A 26,788-nucleotide genomic window follows, 5' to 3' on the forward strand; every position below is an offset into this window, starting at 1 on the left:
GTTACACAGGAAACCCTGTCTCAAAAAACAAAACAAAACAAAACAAAACAAACCACCACCAACAACAACAACAACATTTAAATTTAAAAAGAAAGTCTTTTGACAAGGGTAACTGGTGTGGCTGAGACTGTGAGTACTGGCCGTTCTTGGCTGTCAGCCAGACTCTGGCTGAACAGACCGACCTGTGAGGGCTTTGGTTACTTGGATCACATGAAGTAGGAAGGCTCACCCTAAATCTGGACCACTCCTCCTGGCAGCCTATATAAAGGAGATGGAGCCTGGTGAGTTGGCGCACACTTTTAATCCCAGCACTCGGGAGGCAGAGGCAGGCGGATCGCTGTGAGTTGGAGGCCAGCCTGGTCTACATAGTGAGTCCAAGGACAGCCAGGGCTACACAGAGAAACTCTATCTTGAAAAACCAAAAAATGAAAAACAAAAAAAAACAAAGGAGATGGAAGAAGGAAGCTTTCACTGTTGGCTTGCTTGCCCTCACTCTCGCTGGTCAGTTCATGTAGCCTGCTCTTGAGACAGTCCCTCACGGGCATGAGAGGCTATACCTTCGGGATTCTGACATACGCTGAGACCAGCTGAGACAGCCAGCCTCCTGGGCTGGGTTCTTTGATGGCCGTTGTTGGACTAGCTGGACCACAGCTAAAAGCCACTCTAATATCCTCTTTACAGTCCTTAATCCTGGCACCTGTGTCTCAGAGACAACAGGCATCTTGAATTATAATACACCAGAGGAAGGACAGGTGGGGCCAAGGAGAACCCGAGGCTGACTTCTGCAGAGGGCTGTAAGACCAGAAGAACAGCTGGATTTGTAGATTCGAACCTCACCACTGAGGTCAAAGGAACCAAAAACTCATAGGCTGTCAGCAGTGCAAATTGGCAGTAAGGGCAGCTTAAGCCCCTCCCCACCCCGCCCCCAGTCCTCAGCGTCCTGGAGCATTGACAACCTTGTGCTCTGTATCTAGTTGGGCAGCCAACCCTTGGCATATCAGGAGTTAGGTGTTCTCTCTGTGGAAATTCAGGAGGCTGAGAAAGGCGGTGCCTGCCTGTAATCTCAGTACCCAAGCCAAGGCTGGGCTAGAACACAGTGAGACGGTCTCATTAATAATACATAAATAACGCTGGGCATGGTGGCACACTTTTAATCCCAGCAGGTGGAGTGCTGTGAGTTCGAGGTGTGCGCTGCTGCAGCAGGCTCCTCATGGAAATTTACTGTGGTGGGTTCTGGTTCTGTTTTTTTTTTTTTTTTTTTTTTTGAGACAGGGTCACATTATGCAGCCCTGGCTGACCAGAACTCTGCTCTCACAGAAATTTAGAAAGCGTGAGCAAAGACCATTGACGAACTCAACATACAGGTGCTGCGCCGGGCATTATCTCTAGCCCTTATAAAAACAAAACAAAACAAAACAAAAAAAAACAAAACAAAGCAAAACAAAACAATGAAATGTTAAGTATCATTTTTACAGTTATGGGGACGGAGGCTTAAAATGAAGCCACTTACCCAACGACACACATTACTTATGTGGCTATATGCAAAATAATCTCCCATACCGGATCTTTCTGTCGGCTGCTAGACCACAGCGTCTTCAGTAATATCAGATTGCTTAACTTGAGCTCAAAACAGGATAAGCCTGAAAGACCAGGCTGAACAGGAAAAAGACTAAAGTCCAAAGCGCACACTGTGGCTTTTTTTCCCCCCTCCCAAACGGTTCACTTCTAACCAATGGAAACTCTTCGCCTAGGTGGAAGTACCCCCTTTAAAAGATGCGCTTCGCCTAGAGGTGTGGCCTCAGCGGGCTTTCTCCGGTCATAGCCGAGCCCTTAGAGAGTGTTTATGATTGGCTGATTAAGACAGCAACATTTGAATTTAAAGGTTCCTTCCGCCCGAGAGAGAAAGTTTTGCTGTGAGGAACGCCAGCTGGGGGCAGAGATTAGGCGGCAGCAGCGTTCTGGGGTGAAGTCCAAATTACCTGCTGATTCTACCTTCATTCTTCACCAGTAATCAGCTTCTACTTCATGTAAAAGAAAGGAAAAGAAGCCAGGCTTGGTGGCGCACGCCTTTAATGCCGGCCAGCCTGGTCTTCAAAGTGAGTCCAGGTCAGCCAAGGCTACACAGAGAAACCATACCTGGAAAAACCAAACACCAAAACAAGCCTTGCCCCCAAATCATACGGCAGTGCTTTGTAAACTACGAAATCCCCCCCCCTCCCGCTCCCCACCCATAGACAGTTATTGTTTGTGTACCCCGGACTGTCCCAGAACTTTAGACCAGGCTGGCCTGGAACTCACAGAGATCCACTTGCCTCTGCCTCCTCCTGAGTGCTGGGATTATAAAGGCGTGCGCCCCACCACCACTTGGTCCTCTATGGCTTTAGAAGGCATTGCTTCATGTTACCAATTAAAGTTGCATCCACTTAGTGCATTTAATAGAAACCAGCCAAATGAAATAGGATAAATGAAAAATAAAAACATCAAAAACAACCCCTCCCTCCAAAACAAAACCATTATCTCTGAGGCTAAAGAAATGGCTCAGCGGTTACTCTCTCAGAGGGCCGTGGGTCTAATTCCCAGCACCCACACGGAGTCTCTAAATCCAGGTCTGGGGGATCTGACACCTTATCTGCATGGACACCGTCCTGTAATCCACACACCTTCCTCGGCAGTGGCTTCTAGAAGGGCTTACTCCGTAAACTCCAGTCCTTTTTCACACTCGTGACGGACACTCCACAACTAAGAGAGCCAGCAAAGCAGCAAGAGAACTTTCAAGTTGTTGAAATTCACTTTATTAAAAAAAAAAAAAACAAACAAAAAACTTCATGAACAATAAATTACAATACTTTTCCCCTTTATAAATTCTTCATAAAATATATTTGACAATTTTAAAAGAAAAGTTTTAAGGTTGCTTTCCTTTCTGATGTGCCGATGACATCGGTTTGTTTTTTTTTTTTTTTTTTTTTTTGACTATGTTGTCATGCTGGTGAGTCATTTTGTAGCTGCTACAATAGTTTGATTTGTAACATTTTACAATTAAAAACAAGGAAAAACAAAAACAAAAACAAAAACAAAACCCAGACCTGCGGAAAGAACTATTCTGTGCTATTTATCTGACACTTAACACTTACTTCATCAGAATGACAAAGCATCTCTTAGCACCAAGAATCTACAGAACCCCATGTTTCTAAGTGAAGACTAGTGCAAATCAACATCCTAGGAACTAACTGTACAATCCTACAGCGACTGGACACAGCTGCCTATAAGCTTTATTTGAAATATTTGGTCTTTTATTTTTCAATTAAGACAAATTTCATAAAACACTAGAAACCATGGCCACAGACTATGAAGAGTAACTGTTTACTGAGTACCTATTGTGGCAAGGCACTGTGCACAATTTCTTGATTGCATTTTTCTTTTAGCAAATATCCAAAATTTCCAAGTATCACTCATGTTTTCTCACACAAGTCTGGGGAAAGTGCGTGGCTAAATGCCATTTTAAAAAAAGGTTTGTTTTCTTTTTTTTTTTTTTAGGTTATGCATGTGTGTGCACATGGAAGCAAGGAGACGGTATTGGACCCCCTGGAGCTGGAGTAACAGGTGGCTGTGAGCCCCCCAACATGGGTGCTGGGAACTGAACTCCAGTTGTGTGCAAGAGCAGCGAGTCCTCTAAACTGCTAAGTCGTTTTTCCAGCCCCTACAACAGCAAATCTTAGATTGTTGCATCAACTACACGTTAGTGCTGAGCACACAGTAGGTACTTAATAAATACCTCTGACTGAAAGAACAAAGAAAGACAACTTACCATCCTTTTGTGATATCGTAAGCTATTTTAGAATATAAGGGCTTGAGAACATTTTGGAAGAAATTTCCTGTTCATCCCACACCCTTACCTCCAATGAAGAATTCTATTTCACAGGTAAAAATCCTTCAAAATAAATTATACCTGGGGCTGGACATTTAGCCCAGTGGTAACACCTTTGTGTAGCACATGCAAGGCCCTGGGTATGATCCCCATGCCAACAACAACAACAATAACAATAACAAAAAAAAAAAAAAAAAGAAATTAAAAGAAAAAAAATGACAAACCAAATTACTCAGTTTTTCAATGAGGCAGGATCAAAAGCTATGTACTCAAGACCCCAGGGCTTCAAGTGCACAGGTTATTTGTTGGTATACATCAAGTGTCACCCTGATGGTGGGGCAAGTCATAGGTTAACACATTATAATTAGACTTCTAATTTCCTGCAACCCAATCCCCCCGGTGAGACTGCGTCAACCTGGTGACCCAGTGAGTCAATTACCATGAAGGTCCAGTATACTTCTACCTCTTCTTTCCAGAATAATTATTTAAGTCTGAAAGTGATATAAAGTATATGTGACTTTTTCATTTGATGAGACTTCATTTTAATAAAGCCTTTCAGTTCATGTTTTTAAACTTCCAGATTCAGTCTAGATTTTTAAATATTCCGTTTTTCTCTTTTATTATACTCTGAACACATTTTATTTACTGGTTTATTGATTTTGTTAAGTGCTAGGCATTGAATCCAGAGTCTTTACGTGCCAGGCAAGTGTTCTCCACTGAGCTACACCCAGCCTTACGCGAAGGTGTGGAGGTTCCAGTGTTGAGATGACGCGAACGGCTGATGTCAATATGCTGGTACTATTTTGACTTTTGCATCTTAGTGCTTTATGAAGATCCCCGTGGGGTCAGTGTGGACTGCTTCCCTCACATGCCCGCGGCCCAGAGCTCTACCTCAGCACAGGAGGTGGGCATCTAAGTGCTTTCTAAAGCTTCCCCTAGATACCGCTGCAGGATTTAATTCATCTTAAAGGCTGGTGTTCTGATTTAAGAGACCTTTCGTCAGTGTGCCTACATTAGCAGGAACAATCGGGAGATCACCGTGCAGTTACAACTTCACCTCAGGAGGAGTTGAGCCTCTTTGCTTTCTGACAGACAACACCAGGAAACTAAACAAAACTAACAACTTTTCTACTTGAAAGCAGTTGATGGCATAGAATTTTATCCATTTGCTAGACTATATGCATCATCTCTCACTTTGGAAAAAAGTGATCAATATTTAATGACAGTGATTACCAGTCCCATTACTGTCTCACAGGAGACAAGAGAAAACAGCATCAGAGTCAAAGTGACAGGGACTCCAGTGATCCAAAAGGAAGCCACACCAGGGCCAGCAACACAAAGCTGAGCTCATTTGGTTTCCTCAACTTTATGCTGAGATTTAGGGAAAAGTCCTAAAACTTGAAATTAATACATCAAGTATTACAGTCATGGAAAGCAATGTTTTCAGAACAGAAGAACACCATCCTCAGGTTACGGCAGATGCTCAAGTGCACGCAGGTCCCAGTGCAGTGGTTTAATTAGTTACCTAAAGGTATGAGTGAGCCATCGGCATCCTTGCCGACCTTCTACCATGAGACTTAATGACTAATTCAACTCCAAGAGTTACAGAGCCCTGGAGAGCTCAGACCTATTTAAGCAGCTTGGAACTGCTTAGCTTCAACTATGTTTAATCAGCCATTTTAGACCCTCCGAAATGGTGCCTTTGAAAAGAGATGTACACTGGGAAACAGAACAAAACAATAACAACAAAATTCCCTTAGCGCGTTTCCAGTAGCAGGAGTGCAGGAGGAGGAGGAGGAGGAGGAGGAGGAGGAGAAGGGGGGGGGGAGGAGGAGGAGGAGGAGGAGGAGGAGGAGGAGGGGGGGGGGGTGTCTGTGGCTTCCATCACCAATTTCACCAGCGAATCTCAAAACCCAAACCTGTATCAAATAACTTAAACACAAGTGGCATTTTCTTCTTGTGGAATGCAAAATGCACATTCACATACTTACATATACATAAATATACACATATATGTTTCCTTTACAAAGCTTCAAAGGTCGCATTACCAGCATGCAGACCTCTTCTTCTATGGAAATGCCTAATACTGACAAGGAATGTCTAAAATAAAGACATACTTCCAGAAAATTGGACTCTCTTCTCTGCTTGGCTCGTAAGAGAATTTTTTTCTGCCAAACTTTTACCAATGATCATTAAAAAAATTTTTTACACCCACATTGGTAATACACATTCAAAACGTACAATACAATGGCCTGCGTGGATTAAGAAAAACCAGAGGGAAAAAAACTACCCCACAAAAAAACCTACACCCTTACAAAGTGAACCCTAACTCCCGTCTTCTTTTCGGCCACGTCATGTCGTATCTCTGCTGAACCAGAAGCAGCACCTTTCTGAGATGCGCTTGCACGTAGTCGGTCACGTTTCCCAGCTGCTGTCTTTGAATGCAATTTGGACTAATCTGAGTTCTAGTTCAAACGCATCTGGCCGATCCTGAGGGTTTGCAGCCAGCATCTCCTTAATCAGCTGCTTCATTCGCCCATTCATAGACTTCTTCTTCACAGGGATGAGGAGTTCCATCTTGGGGTTTTCCAGAAGTGCCTCCCCAACAGGCACAATTTCGGCCCCCTGCTTTACGTAGCTCCCCAGGAGCTCTTTCTTCGTCTCCGTGTCTATGAAGGTGATCCTCTCCAGCATCGCCCAGATGATAATTCCCAGAGCAAAGATGTCAGCTTTCGCCGTGTAGTGCCCTTCCCATACCTCAGGAGCCATGTAGAAGTCCGTCCCGCACGCCGTGGAAAGGAAGCACTTGTTCACACTGACAGGTTCTTCGGGGTTCTGTCCAGATGCTGAGCAAACTTTACTCAGGCCGAAGTCGGCCACTTTGAGCGTGGGCTCCAGGTCGCTGGTGCCCAGCCTGCTCTGGGAGATCAGGATGTTGTCAGGCTTCAGGTCTCGGTGGATGATCTGGTTCTTGTGCAGGAAAGCCAGGGCACTGCTGAGCTGCAGCATGAAGCTGGTGTTAGTCTTCCGGTTGGGCTTCCTGGACAACAGGTACTCATTCATGTCCCCTCCGTCACAAAAATCCATCACAAACCACAAGTAATAGGCGCTTCTGGGATCAAAGGCAATTTCTCCTTTTAATGACGTCTCTACGAGCTGTAAAAGACGAGAAGAGAAGTTGCTATAAAATTGGACTATAGCTGGGTGGTGGTGGCCCACGCTTTTAATCCCAGCACTCGGGAGGCAGAGGCAGGTGGATTACTGTGAGTTCGAGGCCAGCCTGATCTACAAAGCAAGTCCAGGACAGCCAAGGCTACACAGAGAAACTCTTTCTTGAAAAAAACCAAAAATAAAAATAAAATAAAATAAAATAAATTGGACTACAGAAAGGCTACAGGGGCTGGAGACATGATTCAGCAGTTCTGAGCTTACTGCTCTCACAGAGGATTGGAGTTCAGTGGCTCACAACTGCCTGCAACTATAGCTCCAGGGGGAATCCAATACTTTTCCTGGCTTCTAAGGGCACTTGCACTGACACGCATATAACCTCCCCCAAAATAATTAAAAAGTAATAAAATGAAAATTTTTTTCAGACAAGGTTTCTCTGTGTAACATTCCTGGCTGTCCTGGAACTTGTTCTGTAGACCAGGCTGCCGTTAAACTCTGAAATCTGCCTGCCTCTGCCTCCCAGCACTGGAAATAAAGGCATGTGCCATCTCTATCAGCTATTAATCTTAAAGGGAAGAAGAAAAAGTTAGGCCAGTCTTCAGTTTTATTTTGTTGCTACAGTATTGGTAATTGAACCCAAGGTCTTGTACATGCCAGGGAGAGATTTCTTAAACTGAATGTGGTGGGTCAGAAAAAAATTGGCACCAGTCAAAGGTTCAACAAATGTTCAGCTACCAAAAATTCATTCAAAACCAAACTGTGGTGTTTTTACTACCTATACAAAGTTGTCTGCTCGTATAGAAACATCATGGTTTGACTAGGGAAAGCAAAGACCTCTGATTATTTCCTACTGTCACTCATCAGCAAGCAAACACCCTAGTGGTCTATCTGGGTATTATTTTCTTTCTTCCTCCTCCTCTTTTTCTCTTTTGTGAGACAGGGTCTCAAGTAGTCCACAAAGCCCTCAGCCTCACTGTGTAGTTCAAGGCTGGCTGCTTCCATCTCCAGTGCTGGCATTACAGCTATGTGTGTCACTACATCTCACTCAACAGATCTCAAGTTTAAGGCCAGCCTAAGCTATACAGTAAGGCTGTCTTGGAGAAAGAGAGACAGAGGTTAAAAGCTGCTGTTGGGGGCCGGGCGTGGTGGCACACGCCTTTAATCCCAGCACTCGGGAGGCAGAGGCAGGCGGATTGCTGTGAGTTCGAGGCCAGCCTGGTCTACAAAGTGAGTAGTGCAGGACAGCCAAGGCTACACAGAGAGACTCTGTCTCGAAAAACCAAAAAAAAAAAAAAAAAAAAAAGCTGCTGTTGGAAGGTGGGTGTGACAGCACACACCCGTAAGCCCAGCACTGCAGAAGCAAGAAGTTCACTGAAAGCTGTTAGGACAGAATTTCCAACAGTTTCTGAATTTGCCTTAAACTTATGTCTACCACTCTGTACTAACATAGGTATATGAAGCACTGTTCTTTCTTTCTTTCTTTCTCTCTTTCTTTCTTTCTTAGACAGGGTTTCTCTGTGTAGCCTTGGCTGTCCTGGACTCCCTTTGTAGACCAGGCTGGCCTCGAACTCACAGCGATCAGCCTGCCCCTGCCTCCCGAGTGCTGGGATTAAAGGCGTGCGCCATCACGCTCAGCCCCTTACCATTGATTTTTATAAAGTAAAAATAATCAACTGTGGAAAATGCTAGATACTTTATGTCCTACAGTGACAAATATTTAGTCTAAATTATTATTATTTTAAAATGCATTTAATGTTATGTGGGTGCACGCATGTGCGTGTGCATGGGCCACCACACACGTCCCTGTTCTCCCGAGTTCTCTCTTGCCACACTGTGGGACTTGAGGATGGAACTCCAGTTGTCAGGCCTGCATGCAAGTGCCTCTGCCACTGCACTATCTTTCCAGCCCAAGATTTAGCCCTGTGTAGAAACAGACAGGTACATTTTACTTTATTAGTGTATAAATTTGCTTTCTACCTTAATAAAAGGCAAAATTATGGGGCTGGAGAGATGGCTCAGAGGTTGAGAGCACCGACTGCTCTTCCAGAGGTCCTGAGTTCAATTCCCAGCAACCACGTGGTGTCTCACAACCATCTATAATGTGATCTGACGCCCTCTTCTGGCCCGCAGGTACATTCAGGCAGAGCATTGTATACATCATAAGTAAATAAATCTTCAAAAAAAAAAAAAAGTAAAATTATATTTATGCCAAAGGATTATTTTAAAATGAAATTATTTACGATTCATTATCAGTTACATGCTTTGTAGGTCTGTTTTTTTTTTTTTTTTTTTGGTTTTTCGAGACAGGGTTTCTCTGTGTAGTCTTGGCTGTCCTAGACTCGCTTTGTAGTCCAGGCTGGCCTCGAACTCACAGCGATCCGCCTATCTCTGCCTCCTGAGTGCTGGGATTAAAGGCGTGCGCCACCACGCCCAGCCTTGTAGGTCTGTTTTACACACTTGTACACCCAGGGTTATGCACACATTTCTGGGGTGAGAGGTCCTGCGAGGAAGAGGGGTTAAGAAGCTCTGCTCTGCTCTGTACCGAGTCAAGCCGCAGGTCCCAGCTTTAACTGGAAACTTCAGAAATATTTTATTTCATCAGTGTTTGTATACATGCATCAAACTTTTTTTCACTACTTCATAATGCCACCTTTGTCCCTAATGAATACATATTACATTTCTAAGCCAAGAAGCCAAGTGCCCAACTGGCCTACATTTTCTACGTATATAGATATAGCTGAATTCTCCTACCACCTAAGTCATCCCTTCAATGAAAAGACTAAACTATGGAGGTCTATTGCTTTTAAATTATTTGTCATGTGGTGTCTTTTTAGAACAAAGAAGAGGGGCAGAACCAGAGTGGAGCTGTTGAAGAATGAGTACCCGAGAAGTTTACATTTTAAGTGAATTTCTATTACTACTCAGTCTGGCTATCCTGGCAGAAGCAGAGACCACACCGTCATTAAGTCTTCCGCAGGCAGGCAGAGGGCAGCGATGGTGATGGCCTGAGTGTGGGAGTCTCCTGGTTGCATGGTGTGCCAGTGCGGAGAGAATGGAACACAGGTGTACCATTTCTGACTGACTTTTACCCTGCAATGCAAACCTAATAAATAGCTTTGTGAGATACAGAACACCAGTCCTCAAAGACTGATTTCGAAGGCAGGCATGGCAGCATACATACTCCTGGCCTGCAAGGGAAATGTACAGTTCTCATCCACTTATCTTGACAATGCTTGTTAGACTCTGTAAATTTTAAATAGTTCATAAATTCTTCTTTCTTTAAGTCCCTAGATAGGGCCTCACTCTGTACCCTAGGCTGGCCTTGGACTCATGAAAACCTTCTTCAGTCTCCTACGTGTTAAGATTATAGGTGTGCGTGCCACGCCCAGCCAGTTCATAATTCTTCAGCTCCAAGACAGAGCAGATTCCCTATTTTATGTTCCTACACCATCTATGCCACTCATCTGAAATATACAGACTGGAGGCTGCAAAGTCCCTCTGTGTGAAATTGAGCCCTTGTAACTGTTTTCCATTTTCTCCTGGTTTTAGCTATTAAGAATTGGTTTAATGATTCCAACTGAGAACAAAGAGAAATATATCTGGAAAAACATAGAAAAATGAGAATTTATACAAATAATAAAGGCCATGCATAGGGACTCTGTGGTTACATTATAGCTTTGTGTATTGATCATATTATACTGATAGAATTCTATTGATAAATACATGTTCACGTGTGCTGGTCTATATAGTGAGTTATAGGATATGCAGGGCTACACAGTGACCCTGTCTCAAAAATAAATGAATAAAATAAATAAAGAAAAACCTGGTTTACTTATTTTATTTCAACACAGATACCTATTTCTGAGTTCTCTTTCTTCCTTCCTTCCTTCCTTCCTTCCTTCCTTCCTTCCTTCCTTCCTTTCTTTTTTTTTCCCCGAGGCAGGGTTTCTGGGTGTAGCCTTGGCTGTCCTGAACTCCCATTGTAGTCCAGGCTGGCCTAGAACTCACAGGGATCCACCTGCCTCTTGTCTCCCGAGTGCTGGGGTTAAAGGTGTGCGCCATCACGCCTGGCTTATTTCTGAGTTTTTATGTATCAAATCTAGTTTTACCATCCCCTCTGACTTTCACAGTGCCCGTGGAAGGCAAAAGTGATCATCATACATATGAACAAATAGCTACTAGGAAAGCTGGATCATCTTTCAAGTCATCCTGACAGCAGAAAGTACCATAAATCCAATATAGGTTTATAATGGTTTTAAAAAATAATTTATTTAGCCAGGCGTGGTGGTGCACGTCTTTAACCCTAGCACTCGGGAGGCAGAGCCAGGCGATTGCTGTGAGTTCAAGGCCAGTCTGGTCTACAAAGTGAGTTCAGGACAGCGAAGGCTACACAGAGAAACCTTGTCTCGAAAAACAAAACAAATTTATTTATTCTTATTTTATACGCATTGGTGTTTTGCTTGATGTCAGTATGAGAGTATCAAATCTTGTTAGAGACAGTTGTAAGCTGCCATGTAGTTGCTGGGAATTGAACTCACATCTTCTGGAAGAGCAATCACTGTTCTTTTTTTTTTTTTGGTTTTTTGAGACAGGGTTTCTCTATGTATCCTAGGCTGTCCTGGACTCACTTTTGTAGACCAGGCTGGCCTCGAACTCACAGCGATCCACCTGCCTCTGCCTCCCGAGTGCTAGGATTAAAGGCGTGCACCACCATGCCTGGCTCAATCACTGTTCTTAATCACTAAGCCATCTCTCTTGCCTAAAGTCTCTGTGGTTTTTGCTTTGTTGGTTTTTCAAGACAGGGTTTCTCTGTGTGTATCCTTGGCTGTCCTGGACTCGCTTTGTAGAGCAAACTGGCCTCAAATTCAGACATCTGCCTGCCACTGCCTCCCAGAGTCCTGGGACTAAAGGTGTGCACCACCACGCCCGGCTTCTATGTTTTAATGGGCAAAAGATTTATGCAAAAGGCAACTTAAATACAAAACTCACTTAGTCAAATCTGATATTTCATATGTTAAAACCTTGAAGAACGAAATCATACCTAATTCTTATTACAGTTGCTAGATCTGGATTTTGAGCTAATTCAATGCGTTAATATCTCTACTTTTCCACGCAAAAGGATTATGCACCTTAACCTCTAAAACTCAATGTAAAGTTGACAAGGTTTAGGAGGGAATATGGTTTAAGTAGTGTGCCCCAAACGCAGGTTCAACCTCTAGCACTGGCAAAAAAAAAAAAAAAAAAAAAAAAAGAAAGAAAAAAAAGATAGAAACATTTCCCTTTTTTTTTTTAAGCAGAGCAACTTAAGTACTTTTAGAAAAATAAACAATAAAATAAAGATAGTTTAAAAGTTTTTTTTAAGATTATTTATTCTGTGTATGGGGGGCGGTACAGAATACTTGTGGAGGCAAGAGACAACATTTGGAAGTCTGCTCCCTCTTCCTACCATGTGGGACCTGAGAGATGAACTCAGGTTGCCAGGCAACAGGCGCCTGTAACCTCTGAGCCTTTTCCCCAACCCAAACATACTTTTCTTATTGTTACTATTTTTTGTCTTAATTGTTAAATTACATTTCTTTTATGTGTGTGTGTGTTTACAAGTGTATACATATATGTGAGTGCTTACATGCCCGCATGCCACAGTGCAGGTGTGGAGGTCAGAGGACAACTTTTGTGATGGAACTCCTGACTCAGTCTAGGAAATGTCTCAGATTCAATACAGGTGAGGCTGGTCTTCAACCCCTGAGCCTCCTGCCTCCACCTTCCAAGGACTAGGATTATCAGCATGTGCCAATTTACTCACCTACAGCTAATTATGTTTAGGCCTGCGGCTTACAGAAGAGAATTACCTATGGGGTGGGAATCCTTGTTTTCTGTGTTTATTTTCAAAGTAACTGGTTTACAAGAACTGAACTTAGATGCTGGTCTCAAAACTCCTCTGGTTCCCATCTTGTCCTACTGCTATGCAGACTGGCAAGTACCAGGCGCAGCAAGTGGCCGGTGTTATTTTTTGGTACGTTAAAGCAAACATCTCTATCCTCCGCACACCTCTATCTACACCTAGCCATGGAACGCCTGCATTTAAGGGAGGAGTTCACCTGACACTTTCATTTCCTCTTGCTGACCAACATAACGTCCATTTCCTATCCAGTGACACATACCTGCAAATAAAGGGAAGAATTAGAGCCGTGGGACATCTTTTGCACCATCCCATCTTTTTGTAGAATGCACTCTTCCAAGTGAATCACATTTGGGTGTTGGCTCTTGATACTGCTCAGTGCCCAGAACTCTCGGAGGGCTAGTTCAACATTCTCAGGTGCGTGGCATCGAATTTTCTTCACTGCTACTCTTGCAGAGGTCTTTCTGATGACTGCTTCGTACACAACACCGTAACTACCTCGGCCTACCTCCCGTATTAGATCGTACTTTGGCTGGCTACTCACCATCTTCAAGGTCGAGGTTTCTGGAAAAATCAACAAAGTACTCTGTTGAAATTAGGTGTATCTACTGGCTTGTATTCTTATGCGTGATTTAACCATCTGTTTCAAAGACCGTGGCACTTGAAGGGTTTCTAGTTACCCCTCGGACAGACCTACCAATAATAAAGGTAACAGATAGCACATGCAAGTATCAGGGACTGTTTCAAGTCCTTCACGACGGTCTTGCTCTGTTCCCCTGGCCTGGAGCTTGACCTATAGACTAGGCAGGCTTCAGAAGCCATACCTACAGTGCCATCACCGTCTTTTTTAAAATCTGATCTTGGTGTGTGAGTGCAGGCATGCCTATGCCACGGCACACCTGCTAGAAGATTAACCCTGGCAATCCTGTCACCCACCGCGACAGCACATGCCAGCCTGTGACCTTCCGCAGACTCTCCCGTCCCTGCCTCCCATCTCGCCATGGGAAGGCACATCTAGCCTGACATGAGTTCTAGGAACCCAAAGCCAGTTCCTCATACTTCACCATTGAGCACTAGTGCTGTCTCTGTCTCGGCTCCACCCACCCACTCCTTTTTTTGAAATAGGCGTCACTAGGTAACCCTGGCTGGCCTCCAGCTCACAGAGATAAGCCTGCCTCTGCTCTTCCAGTGCTGGGATTATAGACTTGTGCCACTGTCCTGTTTTTTTTTGTTTTTTGTTTTTTTTAAGACAGGCTCTTGTGTACTATGTAGCTCAAGATGGCTTTCACTTCCTTTAGAGTTGTATTACACATTACATGTGTATATGTGTGGCTTTGTGGAAGACAGAGGACAATATGTGGGAGTCAGTTCTCTCCTACCACGTGGGTTCCAGGAATTGAACTCCTGGTTGTAAAGACTGGCAGAAAGTAACTTCACCCACTGAGTGTCTCAACAACCCTGGCTGCCCATCTCTGGAATGATGGGACTACAAGTGTGTGACACCACACCTGGCTACTCTATTATATTAAGTTCAATTAATCCTTAACCATAATCTGGGTAGTAATGAAGCAGGTGTGGTAATGGTGACTTTATAAGTGAGAAAATTAACACACAGCGATGGTAACTAAAAAGCCAATTATCAAACAGCCCTTTAGTTCAGATATCCGTGACTTAAACCACTAAACTACACTGCTTCTTATAGGTACTGCTTGGAAACGCCATTGCTAAAAGAGTAAACCCGAGCCAGTGGTGGCACACACCTTTAATCCCAGCACACAGGAAGCTGAGACAGGTTGATCTCTGTGAGTTCAAGACCAGCCTGGTCTACAAGAGCTAGTTCCATGACAGCCAGGGATACACGGAGAAACCCTGTCTCAAAACAAACACAGGCTGGGCGTGGTGGCGCACGCCTTTAATCCCAGCACTTGGGAGGCAGAGGTAGGCAGATCGCTGTGAGTTCGAGGCCAGCCTGGTCTACAAAGTGAGTCCAGGACAGCCAAGGCTACACAGAGAAACCCTGTCTCAAAAAACCAAAACAAACAAACAAATAAGCAAACACAAAAGTAAACCTGAAATTAGAAATTCATCAAGAAGTGGTAGCCCAGGTCTTTAATCCCAGCACTCAGGAGGCAGAATCAATCAGATTTCTGCAAGTTCACGGCCAGCCTGGTTTACAGAGTGACTTCCAAGACAGCCAGGGCTACAAAGAGAAACCTGTCTCGAAAAACGAAACAGTGAAAACACAAAAAAATCCCTCACTGAAATACAAACACCTGACTCATGCTTATGGGCTAAAACTGAGCAAGATCACTTACTTATGTTTTGTTTGAGACAGGGTCTCCAGTAGCTCAGGCTAGCCTTGAACTCACTATGTAGCAGAGGATAACCCTAATACTGATCTCCTACCTCCACCTTCCAAGAACTGGGGTTATAGCCATGCACCAGTACGCTTGGTTATTTATTTCTTCCAAAGTAGTAACAAACAAGGTTTTCGCAGAATTGTTACCTCGAAATGAACAGAATTTTTTTTTTTATTGCTTAACACAGCAAATTATTTCTAGGTCCTTTTTGCCAAAGGGGGAGCCTCTTACACATCAAAGGGAATTCTCTCACAAAGTTCTTTGGAGTTTAACCGAATAAATCATTTAAAGGCAAGCCGGAGCACAGACGCTGCGGAGAAGAAGAAGAATTCTTTGGCGTGGAGAGTCTGCGGTATGCTTCCAGACTTCTCGAACGCTCACTTGCCGGACCCCGTCACGGCAGGAAAAGTTAAGGCTGTATTTACATAGCACAAGTAGGGAAACAAAGAAGGCACTAACTCTGGGAGCTGAGACTCCCGGGAACAACTGTTTTTTTAAGTTCATAGGCCAGATTGAAAAGAAAAGGACTGTTTCGGACGATTGCTTTGAGCGTTACTTCCTTTAATTGGTTGCCTTACCCTTCGTGTTCTTACTGTGTTTCCTAATGTCAGATTTCCTGCCGCAGGCAGTTCTGTCCTGCTCGGGTCAGCTCCCCAGTTCCTATGCACTTGCAAGTTGACCCTCTTCTCTGCAGCCGCCCCGTCTCCTCTCCTATCTGCGGTACCCTCCTCCCGCGCCCCCCCCCCCCCCGCCCCCCGTTCCCTCCGAGCGGGGCACCTTCCTGAATAAGAAAGGAAAGGTGTCTAGCAAACCCTTGGGGTCCTGGGATGAGACGCACTTAAGTGAAGCATCCTTGGAGAACCCGGGTACCTTAACGATGGCATCTCCTGGCCCCTCCTGCCTGCCATGCTCCGGGATGCTGCTGGGCAAGCATCCCCGCCCTGGACATGCACCTGCCAAGTGCCGGGCAGGGACGAGTCAGGCCGGAGGTGCAGCCGCCGACTCGGGAGGCTCAGGCCGCGCTCACTGCCCGAGCAGCAAGATCCCTCGCGGTGGCGGTCCCCCCCGAAACCTCGAGGGACCCTCCCGTGGCCCTCCAGCCGGCCCCGCAGCCGCCCCGGAAGCTGCGGAGCAGGGGGCCGGTATCCCGGAGCGGCCCCGGGCGGGAACGGAGGCCGCAGTCCCCGGGCCGGTGGCCGGGGCAGCACCGGGCCTTTCCCGGGGATGACTCCACCGAGAGGTCTGTGACAGGCCTGCTGGGGACAGAGGCACATGCGGGGAGGTCGGTTCTGACTGCGGGGCATCCGTGCCACAACGAAGGGCCAGATTTACCTCAGGGCAGCCGCCGCCGCTTCTCCCTCTCATGAGCTCTGCAGGCCGCCATTATCGGGGCAGCTCGCGCCTAGGCTGCCGGGGCCTCCAGTCAGAAGCTGGCGCGCGCCCCCGTGGTGCGCGGACACACCCCCTCACGCCGGGCCCCGCCCCCTCCGGCTTTCCGTAGTGCGCGTGCGCTTTCTGGCGCCCCCTGCTGGGCGCTTTCTGGCGCCAGTGCTGCACGGAGCCCAGTGGCGCTACCGGTGTGTGCGGGCTGCAAGGACGGCCACTGGTGCGCTGGCTCGCAGGGGTGGCGGGAGGGGACCGGTCGTCCTCAGCTGCAGCGAGCGCGCCTCGGCACTGTTGGCTCTGTTTTTTTTTTTTTTAAACAATTAGACTTTATTATACAATCCAGCAATCCTATACAAGAAGGAAAAAGGGTTAAAGGGAACCAAGAGTAAACCTTCCGGTATTCTGTTCCACGGGACGGATCCCCAGGTGTCGCTGGCCTGCACGCTGGTCTGGCTTGTAAGCTGGTCTCTTCCTCCAAAAATCCACTTGCGATCCTGCTCAAAAAAAAAAATGCAGCCTTCTCCTCTCTCCTCCGCCTGCGTCTCTCTCGAGCATACAATGGCCGGTCTGGGTCAGGATCCCTGTCCCCACCGAGATTAGAAACACAATAGCTGGGCTGGAGTCCCCCGGTCCCCTTGCTGAATTTCAGACCTAGGATGGCTCCATTCAGTCTATCCGTGGTGTTTCCAAGGGGTAAAGGCCGCCAAGACTGCTTTCACTTGGGACAAAGCTTACAATCCTTCCCACACATCTTTCTTTAAAAAAAAAAAAAAAAATTAAGAGCTATAAATACAAATATACAGAATCATCACGTATTAAATATATAACCCATCTTTTTTATATTTGTTAACCTTGGAGAAAGTATTTTTACTATCAAAGAGAGTCCTTTTTTTATTGTTTAAAGTTTTTTAAAGTCTCTTTATTAGAAATTGTAATTATCAATCTATAAAGGTGTTTTTAATTTTTAATTTTAAATTTTAATTAAAAATTTTAAACTAAAGCTTTTAGTAACACTGTGGCTATTTAGTCTTCAAGCCCATCAGAGACCCAAGAAGGAAATTCTATCTAATGGAAAGGAAGTGCTGGCAGGCAGTTTCCGTGTGTGGATAGGACAGGGAGAGCTGATGGCTTGGACAGGCACCGGATTCTCTCCATCTTTGGGGCGATCAGTCTTCAGCCTTATCGGCCCAAAGCATCTAACAAACTGTTTTGTGAAGCAGGAGTTTCAACTCCTGGTCTGGTCCACCTAGTCTCTGTAAAGCTGGACAGTCAACTTTTCAGCATCCCTGCTGAGCATAGCGGACAGTCAGTTTGTTATCAGTAGTAGAGATAAAAGCACTTACCTGTCACCCTGGTCTTTTGATGGCCTCATCCTTAATGGTGTATACAGAGATGTGTCCAGGAGCGGATGTCTCTCTCTGTCAGGAAAGCCCTCCATCATTAAATGTCATATTTTGTGGATCTTTGAAGAGTTTGAAGACCAACTCTTTATCTATTTTTACAGTTATTCATCTATTTCTTTGAAGACATATACAAGAAACTAAACAAACCTGTTCTATGAACAAGTAAATTAGTATTTAGTAAGATTTATAGGTAACTAAATACCAACTTTTATCTTTAATCTTTTTGAACAGGTTATTAATAGTTAGTTTTCATAAGACATTAGCTTTTTGAATGAGTGGCATATGAATAATACATTAAATAAACATTGAACAAAATGACCTTAAGTTTTTACTAACATAATATATAATAGTTTATCTAATAATCTGCCTTTTATTTTATAAACCTATATCCTCCCTTCCTTTTTCCCTTTTTTCGTAATATTAGATGGCATAGAAAGATAAGAGAGAAAGAAAGATAGAAGAAAGAAATTTTTTAACGAAACTTTTATTTATAGTTAACCCCCTTAGGCAAAAATGAGCATTGGTAACCCACCAGAAACACCCACCCCACCTTCCTGGGAATGGGGCTTCCGGTTTTCAAAACTGCTTTATGTTGTTTAGGAGAAAAACATTTTTTGGGTACCCTAGAAAAAGAATATATTGGCTAAGGGCTGGAAAAGTGAGTTGTATCTGTTTTTGTCCAGTCTTTTTGGGATTGATCCTTTTGGCTAGCCATTTTATTGTTAATATGTATGTAATTTTTGGAGGAAACAATAGTGCCAGAGACAGAAGTTTCATCTTTATCATTTTCCTGTTTTTTTGTTTTAAAAGTAAGCAAACATTTGAAATTATTAGTATAGGTATGTTAGTACATATATAATTTTTAAAGAAAACAACAGTTGAGGCACCTAGTTTGTGATGCCAGAGGCATTTTTTTTAGGGTTAAATCATCCAGGCTGTCTGTTTTGTTGTTGTTGTTTTTTGTTTTAGTTTTAGTGTTGTTTTGTTTTTTTGTAAATAATACAGGGCTCTGTCTGTATGTACACCAACAGGCCAGAAGAGGGCATTGGTTTTTTAAGTTGTATGAAAAAAATGTCAAGTTGTAAGAACCAGGTAGCTCTTAAGATTTACTTGTTATATGGTTAGATCTAATTTTTATAAGTTTTGTTGGTAACCACATTGTTTTACTCCATGTGGAAACATACGTATACCCATGACTCTATCTTAAAACTATTGTAGGTGTTTATTTTTACACTCGACAAATTTTTGTAAAGTATTGGTTGTCCCTGCTCTTCAGGCTTTTTTTATCATCTAATGTCTCGCCATAGTTGATGTCTCTTTATCATTAACATTAAGAAAATTTAGAGTCAACAAAGCATTATTTAATCGGTTTTTGTGTTTTTAAATGCACCAGTTTTTTCTAATGGAGCGGCTTTTTCCTTAATATAAGGAAATAGTAAGAGTTGAGCAATTTTATCTCCGGCATTAATTTTTATCTTTTTTTTTTTACATATGTCATAATTTTAATTTTCTTTCTTAAAATCTCTATAATACCAGGGTGTATAATAAAACCATAAGAAGTTAGTCCACTTTTTTTTAAGAGCCATTTCTATTGTGTCTGAAGGCAAAGAACCGAAAACACCAGTATTTAATTTGTAACATTCAACCTGTGGAGATAGGGTAAGAGACATATTTGAAGTCAGAGTTAAGGCTGTGCTGTCTTTAGAAGTATGTATTAAATCACTAATACTCAGTTCTCATTTTTTTTGTGGGTTTCTCACTTTTGGACTGGCCAGGGGAATTTGGCTGGCATTGTTTATGGGAGCCCGAGCCGATGGGCCCCTCTTCCCATTTTTGGTTGGCAAGATAGTGTCTTGTATATCTGTTTTTGATTGACAATCCTGAGACAATTTTTTTTTTTACAGCAACTACAGTACCCTGGAAGTCTTGGTACCTCATTACCATTATGGCCAGAACCTCCCTGTTTTCTCTTACAAGTTATGTGGTTTTGTTTTTGTTTGTTTGTTTGTTTGTTTTTGAGGTTATTGTGCTTTTTATTTCTGCAGTTTTATTGTACATTACCAATTTCACCACAATTAAAGCACCGAGTATTATATTTGGGCTCTCTGGCTAAAGCTTGTTTTACAATATTGTTTTGATATTTTTGAGAGTTAACATTAACTGTCTCCTTTACCCAGTCATCTAATGGAGCACCTCTTTCCTTTAATGGTCTAAGTACCCTCTTACATTCAGTATTTGCATTTTTATAAGCCACGATAAGTTTTAGTGTCTGTTTCGTGTCAGAATCTGGCAATACCCTATTTATAGCAGATCTTAATCTCTGTAAAAAATTTGTGAAGGGTTCCCTAGGTCTTTGGAATACTTTAGTAAATGAAATAGTGGGTTTTTTCCAGGTTCGTTTACCAGTTCCCAAAGCTCTCAAGGCTGTAATATGACCTTGTTCAGTCACTCTATCTTCAGATTAAATTTGTTTTTTTAAGTTAGTATATTGTCCTTTACCAAGCAATTGATCTCTGTTAATATTTATTTTTCATGTCGTACTTTTTTGTTTTATTTTTACAGTCATTGTTTGTCACCATGATAACCACTGTAACTATTGTGCTGCTTCTAATGCCGTTGAAACTAAATTTATTTTTTATTTTTTATTTTTTTGGTTTTTCCGAGACAGGGTTTCTCTGTGTAGCCTTGACTGTCCTAGACTCACTTTGTAGACCAGGCTGGCCTCGAACTCACAGTGATCTGCCTGCCTCTGCCTCCCGAGTGCTGGGCTTGAAGGTCCATGCCTGGCACAAATGCTTATTTCTTAAACTCTTTAAAGGCCTATCATCAATCCAATACAGGAGGAATTACTCCACATTCTGTTGTTCTTTTGTTTTTTGAGGCAGTGTCTCACTTCATAGCCCTGGCTGGCCTGGAACTTACTCTGTAGTGCAAGTTGGCCTTGAACTCACAGATATCCACCTGAGTGCTGGGATTAAAAGTGTGTACCACCACACCTAACCAACCCTAAATTAAAAAAAAAAAAAAAGCTGGGCATGGTGGCACATGTGTTTGATTCCAGCTACACAGAGAAATCCTGGAAACACAAAAACAAAACAAAACAAAACAAAACAAAAACTAAAGTTCAAGATTAGCCTGGCAAGTGGCTCAGTGGACAAAAACTTTCCATCTAGTCTTGACAACCTGAGTTCAGGGTTTCCCGTGATGGAAAGAGATGGCAAATTTCCTTAAGTTATTGGGTGGAAACATTCCATTCTGCAGGGGCACTCCTTAAACAGGGAGGTAAACCACTCAGAGTAGCTACAGGAAGTCCCTAAAACTGACCAGATACACTGGGCCCCTCCCTCCAGGATTAAACAAGACAAGCTGCAAAGAAGACTGACTCTGAGACCAGATCAGGCACCTGGAAGAGGCTTAGACCAACCCGAATCTCTTGGAAGGGATGCTCTTCAAGCTTTGGAGCTTCCTGGGGTGTTCTGGGTCCCCAGCTTCTGTGAGCTGTCAGGTGCTGGGTGGCCCTTGGTGACCCGGTTGTCTTTGACTCATTTCTGCTCTGTAAGTAACCCCAATAAAACTCACGGGTCACCAAGTTGGACTTTGGCGGTATCTGTACTTTGGTCTGTGAGGGCTCCCCGGCTGGGTGAGCAGTCATGTGCTGCCTTCCCCGGGAACAGCCTTGACTCACGGCAGTTATTCTCTGACTACCACATCATACATGAAAAAAAAAATACATTTAAAAACAAAGTTCAAGGTCATCTTTTGTGACACAGTGAGCTTGGGGGCCAGCCTGAGCTACATGAAACCTGTCTCCAAAAGGAAGAAACAAGAAGACAGCGGGCATGGTGATCAGTGGGTGATCAGTGGGCACCTGCTGCCCACCCTGACAGTCTGTTTGATCCTCAGAACCCACATGGTGGAAGCAGAGAACTGACTTCGGAGGGTTGCCTGTCCGCTGACCTCCACACCCATGTTGTGGTTTGTGCGTACATTTTCCCCTCCCCTGCTCAAAAAAATTAATATATATATATATATATATATATATATATATATATATATATATATATATCCATCCAAAAGTGTAAGGCTTGAGATAGAGCCAAGGGGTGCAGCACAGGTGTATTGTGAGGAAAGCACGTGAATGCAATCATTGCACTTGGGAGGATGAGGTGAGCTCGAAAGCAGCTCACAGTACACTGACTCTTCCTCAAACAGTGACAAGAACAAAAAAGAAACGTCAATCATTGCCCCTTTGATAAGTGTCAGCCTTAGGGTTTCTATTGCTGTGATGAAACACTGTGACCAAAAGCAACCCTTGGGCAGAAAGGGTTTATTTTACTTACACTTTTCCCACTGTTCATCATCAAAGAAATCGGGACAGGAACTCAAACAGGGCAGGAACCTGGAGGCAAGAGCTGATGCAGTGACCCTGGAGGGGTGCTGCTTACTAGCTTGCTCCTTGTGCCTTGCTCAGCCTGCTTTCTAATAGAACCCAGGGCCACCAGCCCAGGGATGACCCTACCCACAATGGGCTGGGTCCCTCCCCCCAGTCAGTCACTAATTAAGAAAAATGCCCTCAGGCTTGCGTACAGTCTGATCCAATGAAGGCATTTTTTTTTTTCTCATTTGAGGGTCTCACTCTAGCTTGTGTCAAGTTGGCATAAAAACCCAGCGGACTTGGTACCTGATTTCAGGACTACAGTAGAAACAATGAGCATGTTTCTGGAAGCCAGAAAACTCCTAAAGACTCCCAGGTCATGTAAAGATGACTAAGGAACCAATCCAAGGGGCAGTGGCCAAAGATGAAACAATTTGAACAGTAAGAGAGAGCAGTATGGTGGCTCACATCTGTAGAGTATCGCCATAAGTTCAAGGCCAGCCTGGGCTATATTGCAAGAACCAGTCTCAAAAAAAAAATCCAAGCACCAGGGTTGGAGAGTTAGTAAATTGCCCACTGTACAAGAAGGAGGACCCTAGTTCAGATCTTCAAAACCTAGATGGAAAGCCAGGCTCTGTGGGGACAAGATGGAAAGCCAGGCTCTGTGGGGACATGCCTGGGACCTGAGCACTGACAGGTGATGGAGGGCAGAGACGGGTCGATCCTTGGATCTCATTGGCTAGCCAGCTTAGCAGAGTTAGTAAACTCCTGGTTCAACGAGGAAGCCGGTCTAGAGGCCTGGAGTCTATCACGTGCACAGGCACGTACACACACTTGTACCCAAACGCACACGCTTGAATGCACACACCTCTATTAACAACTACTCGCTCCTTACACACAGAGCACAACGCACCACAGGAGAAAGAAAGAAAAAGTATTATTTTAGGATATTTTAACAGATTATGCACAAATATTAATTTGTAAAGCCGGCCACGGTGGCTCACACTTTTAATCCCAGTTCTCGGGAGGCAGAGGCAGGCGGATCACTGTGAGTTCGAGGCCAGCCTGGTCTACAAAGTGAGTCCAGGACAGCCAAGGCTACACAGAGAAACCCTGTCTCCAAAAACAAAAACAAAAACAAACAAACAAACAAAACCACGGCAGCGTGAATGGCTACTGCGAACATAAAACTTGGACAAACAACCTGAGTCCACTGGCCAAACTGAAGGACCAAGGGAGTGTGTGTGTGTGTGTGTGTGTGTGTGTGTGTGTGTGTGTGTGTGTACAGTCAGGAAATATTTCTGTCTAAGAAAAAAATCTGAGCCGAATTCATACGATGGCTGTCAGCTCAGCAGGAATATAATGGGTAGACAGAGGCGACCATTGTCACTCAAATTATGGACTGTCCTGTGGGACAAGCTCCCTGGCCTTCCAGGGGGTTTGTATATGAAAACAAAGGGAAAAGGAGGAGCCTGGTCTAGGGAGGAAGAGGCAGGCAGGGGACCATAAGTCAAGGCCATCTTGAGATGACAGTGAAACAGGACCCCATCACCAAAAAAGGAACCATACAAAGTTACTGTACCCCAGCCTGGGCTACCTGTGACTCCATCTCAGAAGAACAACATCCCCCCACCCTCACCCCACCCCTGCCTCCCCCCTCTGGGCCCCGCCCCAGTGAAACAACTCTACAAAGTTCCCCTCTGGCCTCCACACCTGTAGTATGACAGGAGGATTGCACTCCGCCCCAATCATATCTACAAACAACAATAATAAATGAAACTACGACGAATAGTGCAGAAAACAAACGGAAGACTGGGAGAAATGCTAGTTCCTGAAACCCAGAGATGGGCACATGAGGTTCACTGCGCTGTTGCGCTTTTTTCTTTTTCTTTCTTTCTTTCTTTCTTTTTTTTTTTTTTAAGCTGGGTTTCATGTAGTCCAGGGTGGCTTTGAACTCATGTGCTGGCATTGAATATGGTCGCATTCCTCCATAATAATAATAGGGTTAGCGGCATAGGTCACCACACCGTGTTTCGTGATGCTGGGGGAGGGGGTGTAACCTCGGGCCTCGCGAATGCTACGCCAGCCCTCTTGAGCTGCATCTCTTGCCTTAAATTTTTATTTATTTATTTATTTTTTGTACGTTTAAACGTTTCTGAAATAAAAAGAATCATGCTCGAAAGCCAAACGCATGGTTGGACAAGTGGGAGTTTGGATGGGACAAACCTGCCCCCTGGTGGTAGGTTCTGTTCTGGGCGTTTGCTCTCCGTCATCGTGTGTCCAGTCGGCGCCGCTCTGCCACCACCCACCGGACCCAGGCACAGCAGGTCTGAATTCTGACATGCCAGTTGTCACGTCTCTGGGCTGGCGAAGTAGCTGGAGTCGCGTCTTTTATCTCACAGGAGCCCCATGAGTCAGACCGTCGTAGCGTACCATTTTACAACACCCCTCCACCAGGAAAAAAAACCCCGTACACTCCGTGGCTTAGGTACTTTCTCACAGCCGAAATAGGTAAATAGTGTGTTGACAAAGTACTTTTGCAAATCTGTCCTTATTTTTCAGTCTTTGCCGGCGAAGCCAAGAGTCTGGCACCTGACCCTGATTACTTATAATGGTTGTGTGGATAATTTCACTGGGAACAGCAGGCAAGCGCGCGCGCACGCGCACACACACACACACGCACTCCACACTCACTTTACATTGATAATCTTCATAATTTCACCCACCCTGTGAAGTCTGTATTTCTACTCATTTTTACAGATAGAGAAACCGAGGCGTATAGCTAGAGGAGAAAAGACCTGGCCAGAATCACACAAAGTGGATTGAATGACAAATCTGAGCTGAGCGTGGTGGTGCAGACCCCAGCAGTTGGGAGGTGGATGCAGGAGGGTCAGGAGTTCAAGGACTTCCTCTGCTGCTTGAGGGGGTTCCAAGTTAGCTGATGCTCCAGGCTGTGAGAGAGCCTGTCCCCAAAATAGAACAAAGGGCTGGAGAGGTGGCTCAGCAGTTAAGACAACTGACTGCTCCTCCAGAGGTCCTGAGTTCAATTCCCAGCAACCACATGGTGGCTCACAACCATCTGTAATGTGATCTGGTGCCCTCTTCTGGCCTGCAGGTGTACATGCAGGCAGAACACTGTATACATAATAATAATTAATAAATAAATAAATTTAAAAAAATCAAAATAGAACAAAACAAACAAGCAAAGCTCAGGGGAGGCTCCAGCATTAGATTGTTTCCAAGGTTGACTATGCCACGGGAAAGTTAGAAGCCGTGGCATACTTGAGGCCTTTGTGAGTGTGTGTGTGTGTTGGGGGGGGAGGTGGGGGGGGCTGCTTTTCTTTTCTTCTTGCTAGCCAGGCTTCAAACAGTAAAGCACCTCAATGTAGGACAGTAAGGAACAGAGACCAGGGCCCTCAAGTGAGGTGTGCAGACGTCTGACTGAAACCTGGCCTGCTCCGGGCAGAGCTGTTCGCTCCCTGGGTGGGGCAGATGCTCCCTGTTACCCGATTCTCCACTCTAGATGGCTGGGGAGGGGCCTCTCTCTCAGGCTGGCTCCATACCTACCCCCTGGGGCTGTCTGGAGGCTCAGGCCAACAGGCCAGGGGTGCTTTTGCCCCGCCCCAGCCCAGCCTCTCCAGGTTTCCTAAAGTTCAAGGAACCAGGCCAGCGAGTCCGTACCTCAGCCAGGCTCTCTCTGGGACTGTGCTCAATTTCTTTGGCTTTCCCTCATCCATAGGGTCTGTCTCAACCACCAGTGAGTGAGACGAAGCATTGATGGAGGGCGAAAGGGGCTCAGGGGATGCTGACTGAGAAGCAAGTGCTGAGCCTCAGTTTCTCCAAATTAAAAAAAAAAAAAAAATATATATATATATATATATATATATATATATATATATATATATATATATATATAGATAGATAGATACTGGAAGTATCGTAAGGGGCAGCCTTGGGAATGCACATGACAAGGCAGGTGGTGCCTTTGGCTCTTCAGCAAGGCTGTCTTAGTGAATTATCTCTCCACAGGGTAGTTGGGGAGGGGAGCCAGCTTGGAGGCCTCGCCTGAGTGGGCGGCCAGGGGATGCCTTTCTTATCAGTGCAAGCTCAGAGCTGGGCTATTAATACTTAACACTGCCCCCTACAGCCTGAGAGCCAGCATTCTAGCAGCCAGGTGCAGAGGTGGGAGGGTGGGGGCCGCAGAACAGGTGGCCCCGGGTGGGAGTGGTCCTGCCCAATCTCGGCAGGCAGGCAGCGCTTGGGCTCTTCTCCCAGGCACCCTCCACCTGTAGCCTAGGGTCTAGGCGAGTGTGAGATTCCTGAACGAGGTCA

The 26,788-nt window shown here is 44.7% G+C and overlaps 1 protein-coding gene across 1 annotated transcript; it reads right to left on the bottom strand.

The window, feature by feature from the left end:
• Nucleotides 1-2,769: 2,769 nt before the first annotated feature.
• Nucleotides 2,770-16,747, bottom strand: PDIK1L (PDLIM1 interacting kinase 1 like). Its single transcript, XM_084787903.1, has 3 exons — nt 16,625-16,747; nt 13,195-13,496; nt 2,770-7,021 (listed from the first exon to the last, which is right to left on the bottom strand). Exons 2-3 carry the CDS (start codon nt 13,477-13,479, stop codon nt 6,281-6,283), a joined length of 1,026 nt encoding a protein of 341 aa, XP_084644029.1. The 5' UTR covers nt 13,480-13,496; nt 16,625-16,747; the 3' UTR covers nt 2,770-6,280.
• Nucleotides 16,748-26,788: the final 10,041 nt, after the last annotated feature.

This window comes from Acomys minous (genome assembly GCF_964271855.1).
Source record: "Acomys minous genome assembly, chromosome: 6".
Lineage (NCBI taxonomy): Eukaryota > Metazoa > Chordata > Mammalia > Rodentia > Muridae > Acomys > Acomys minous.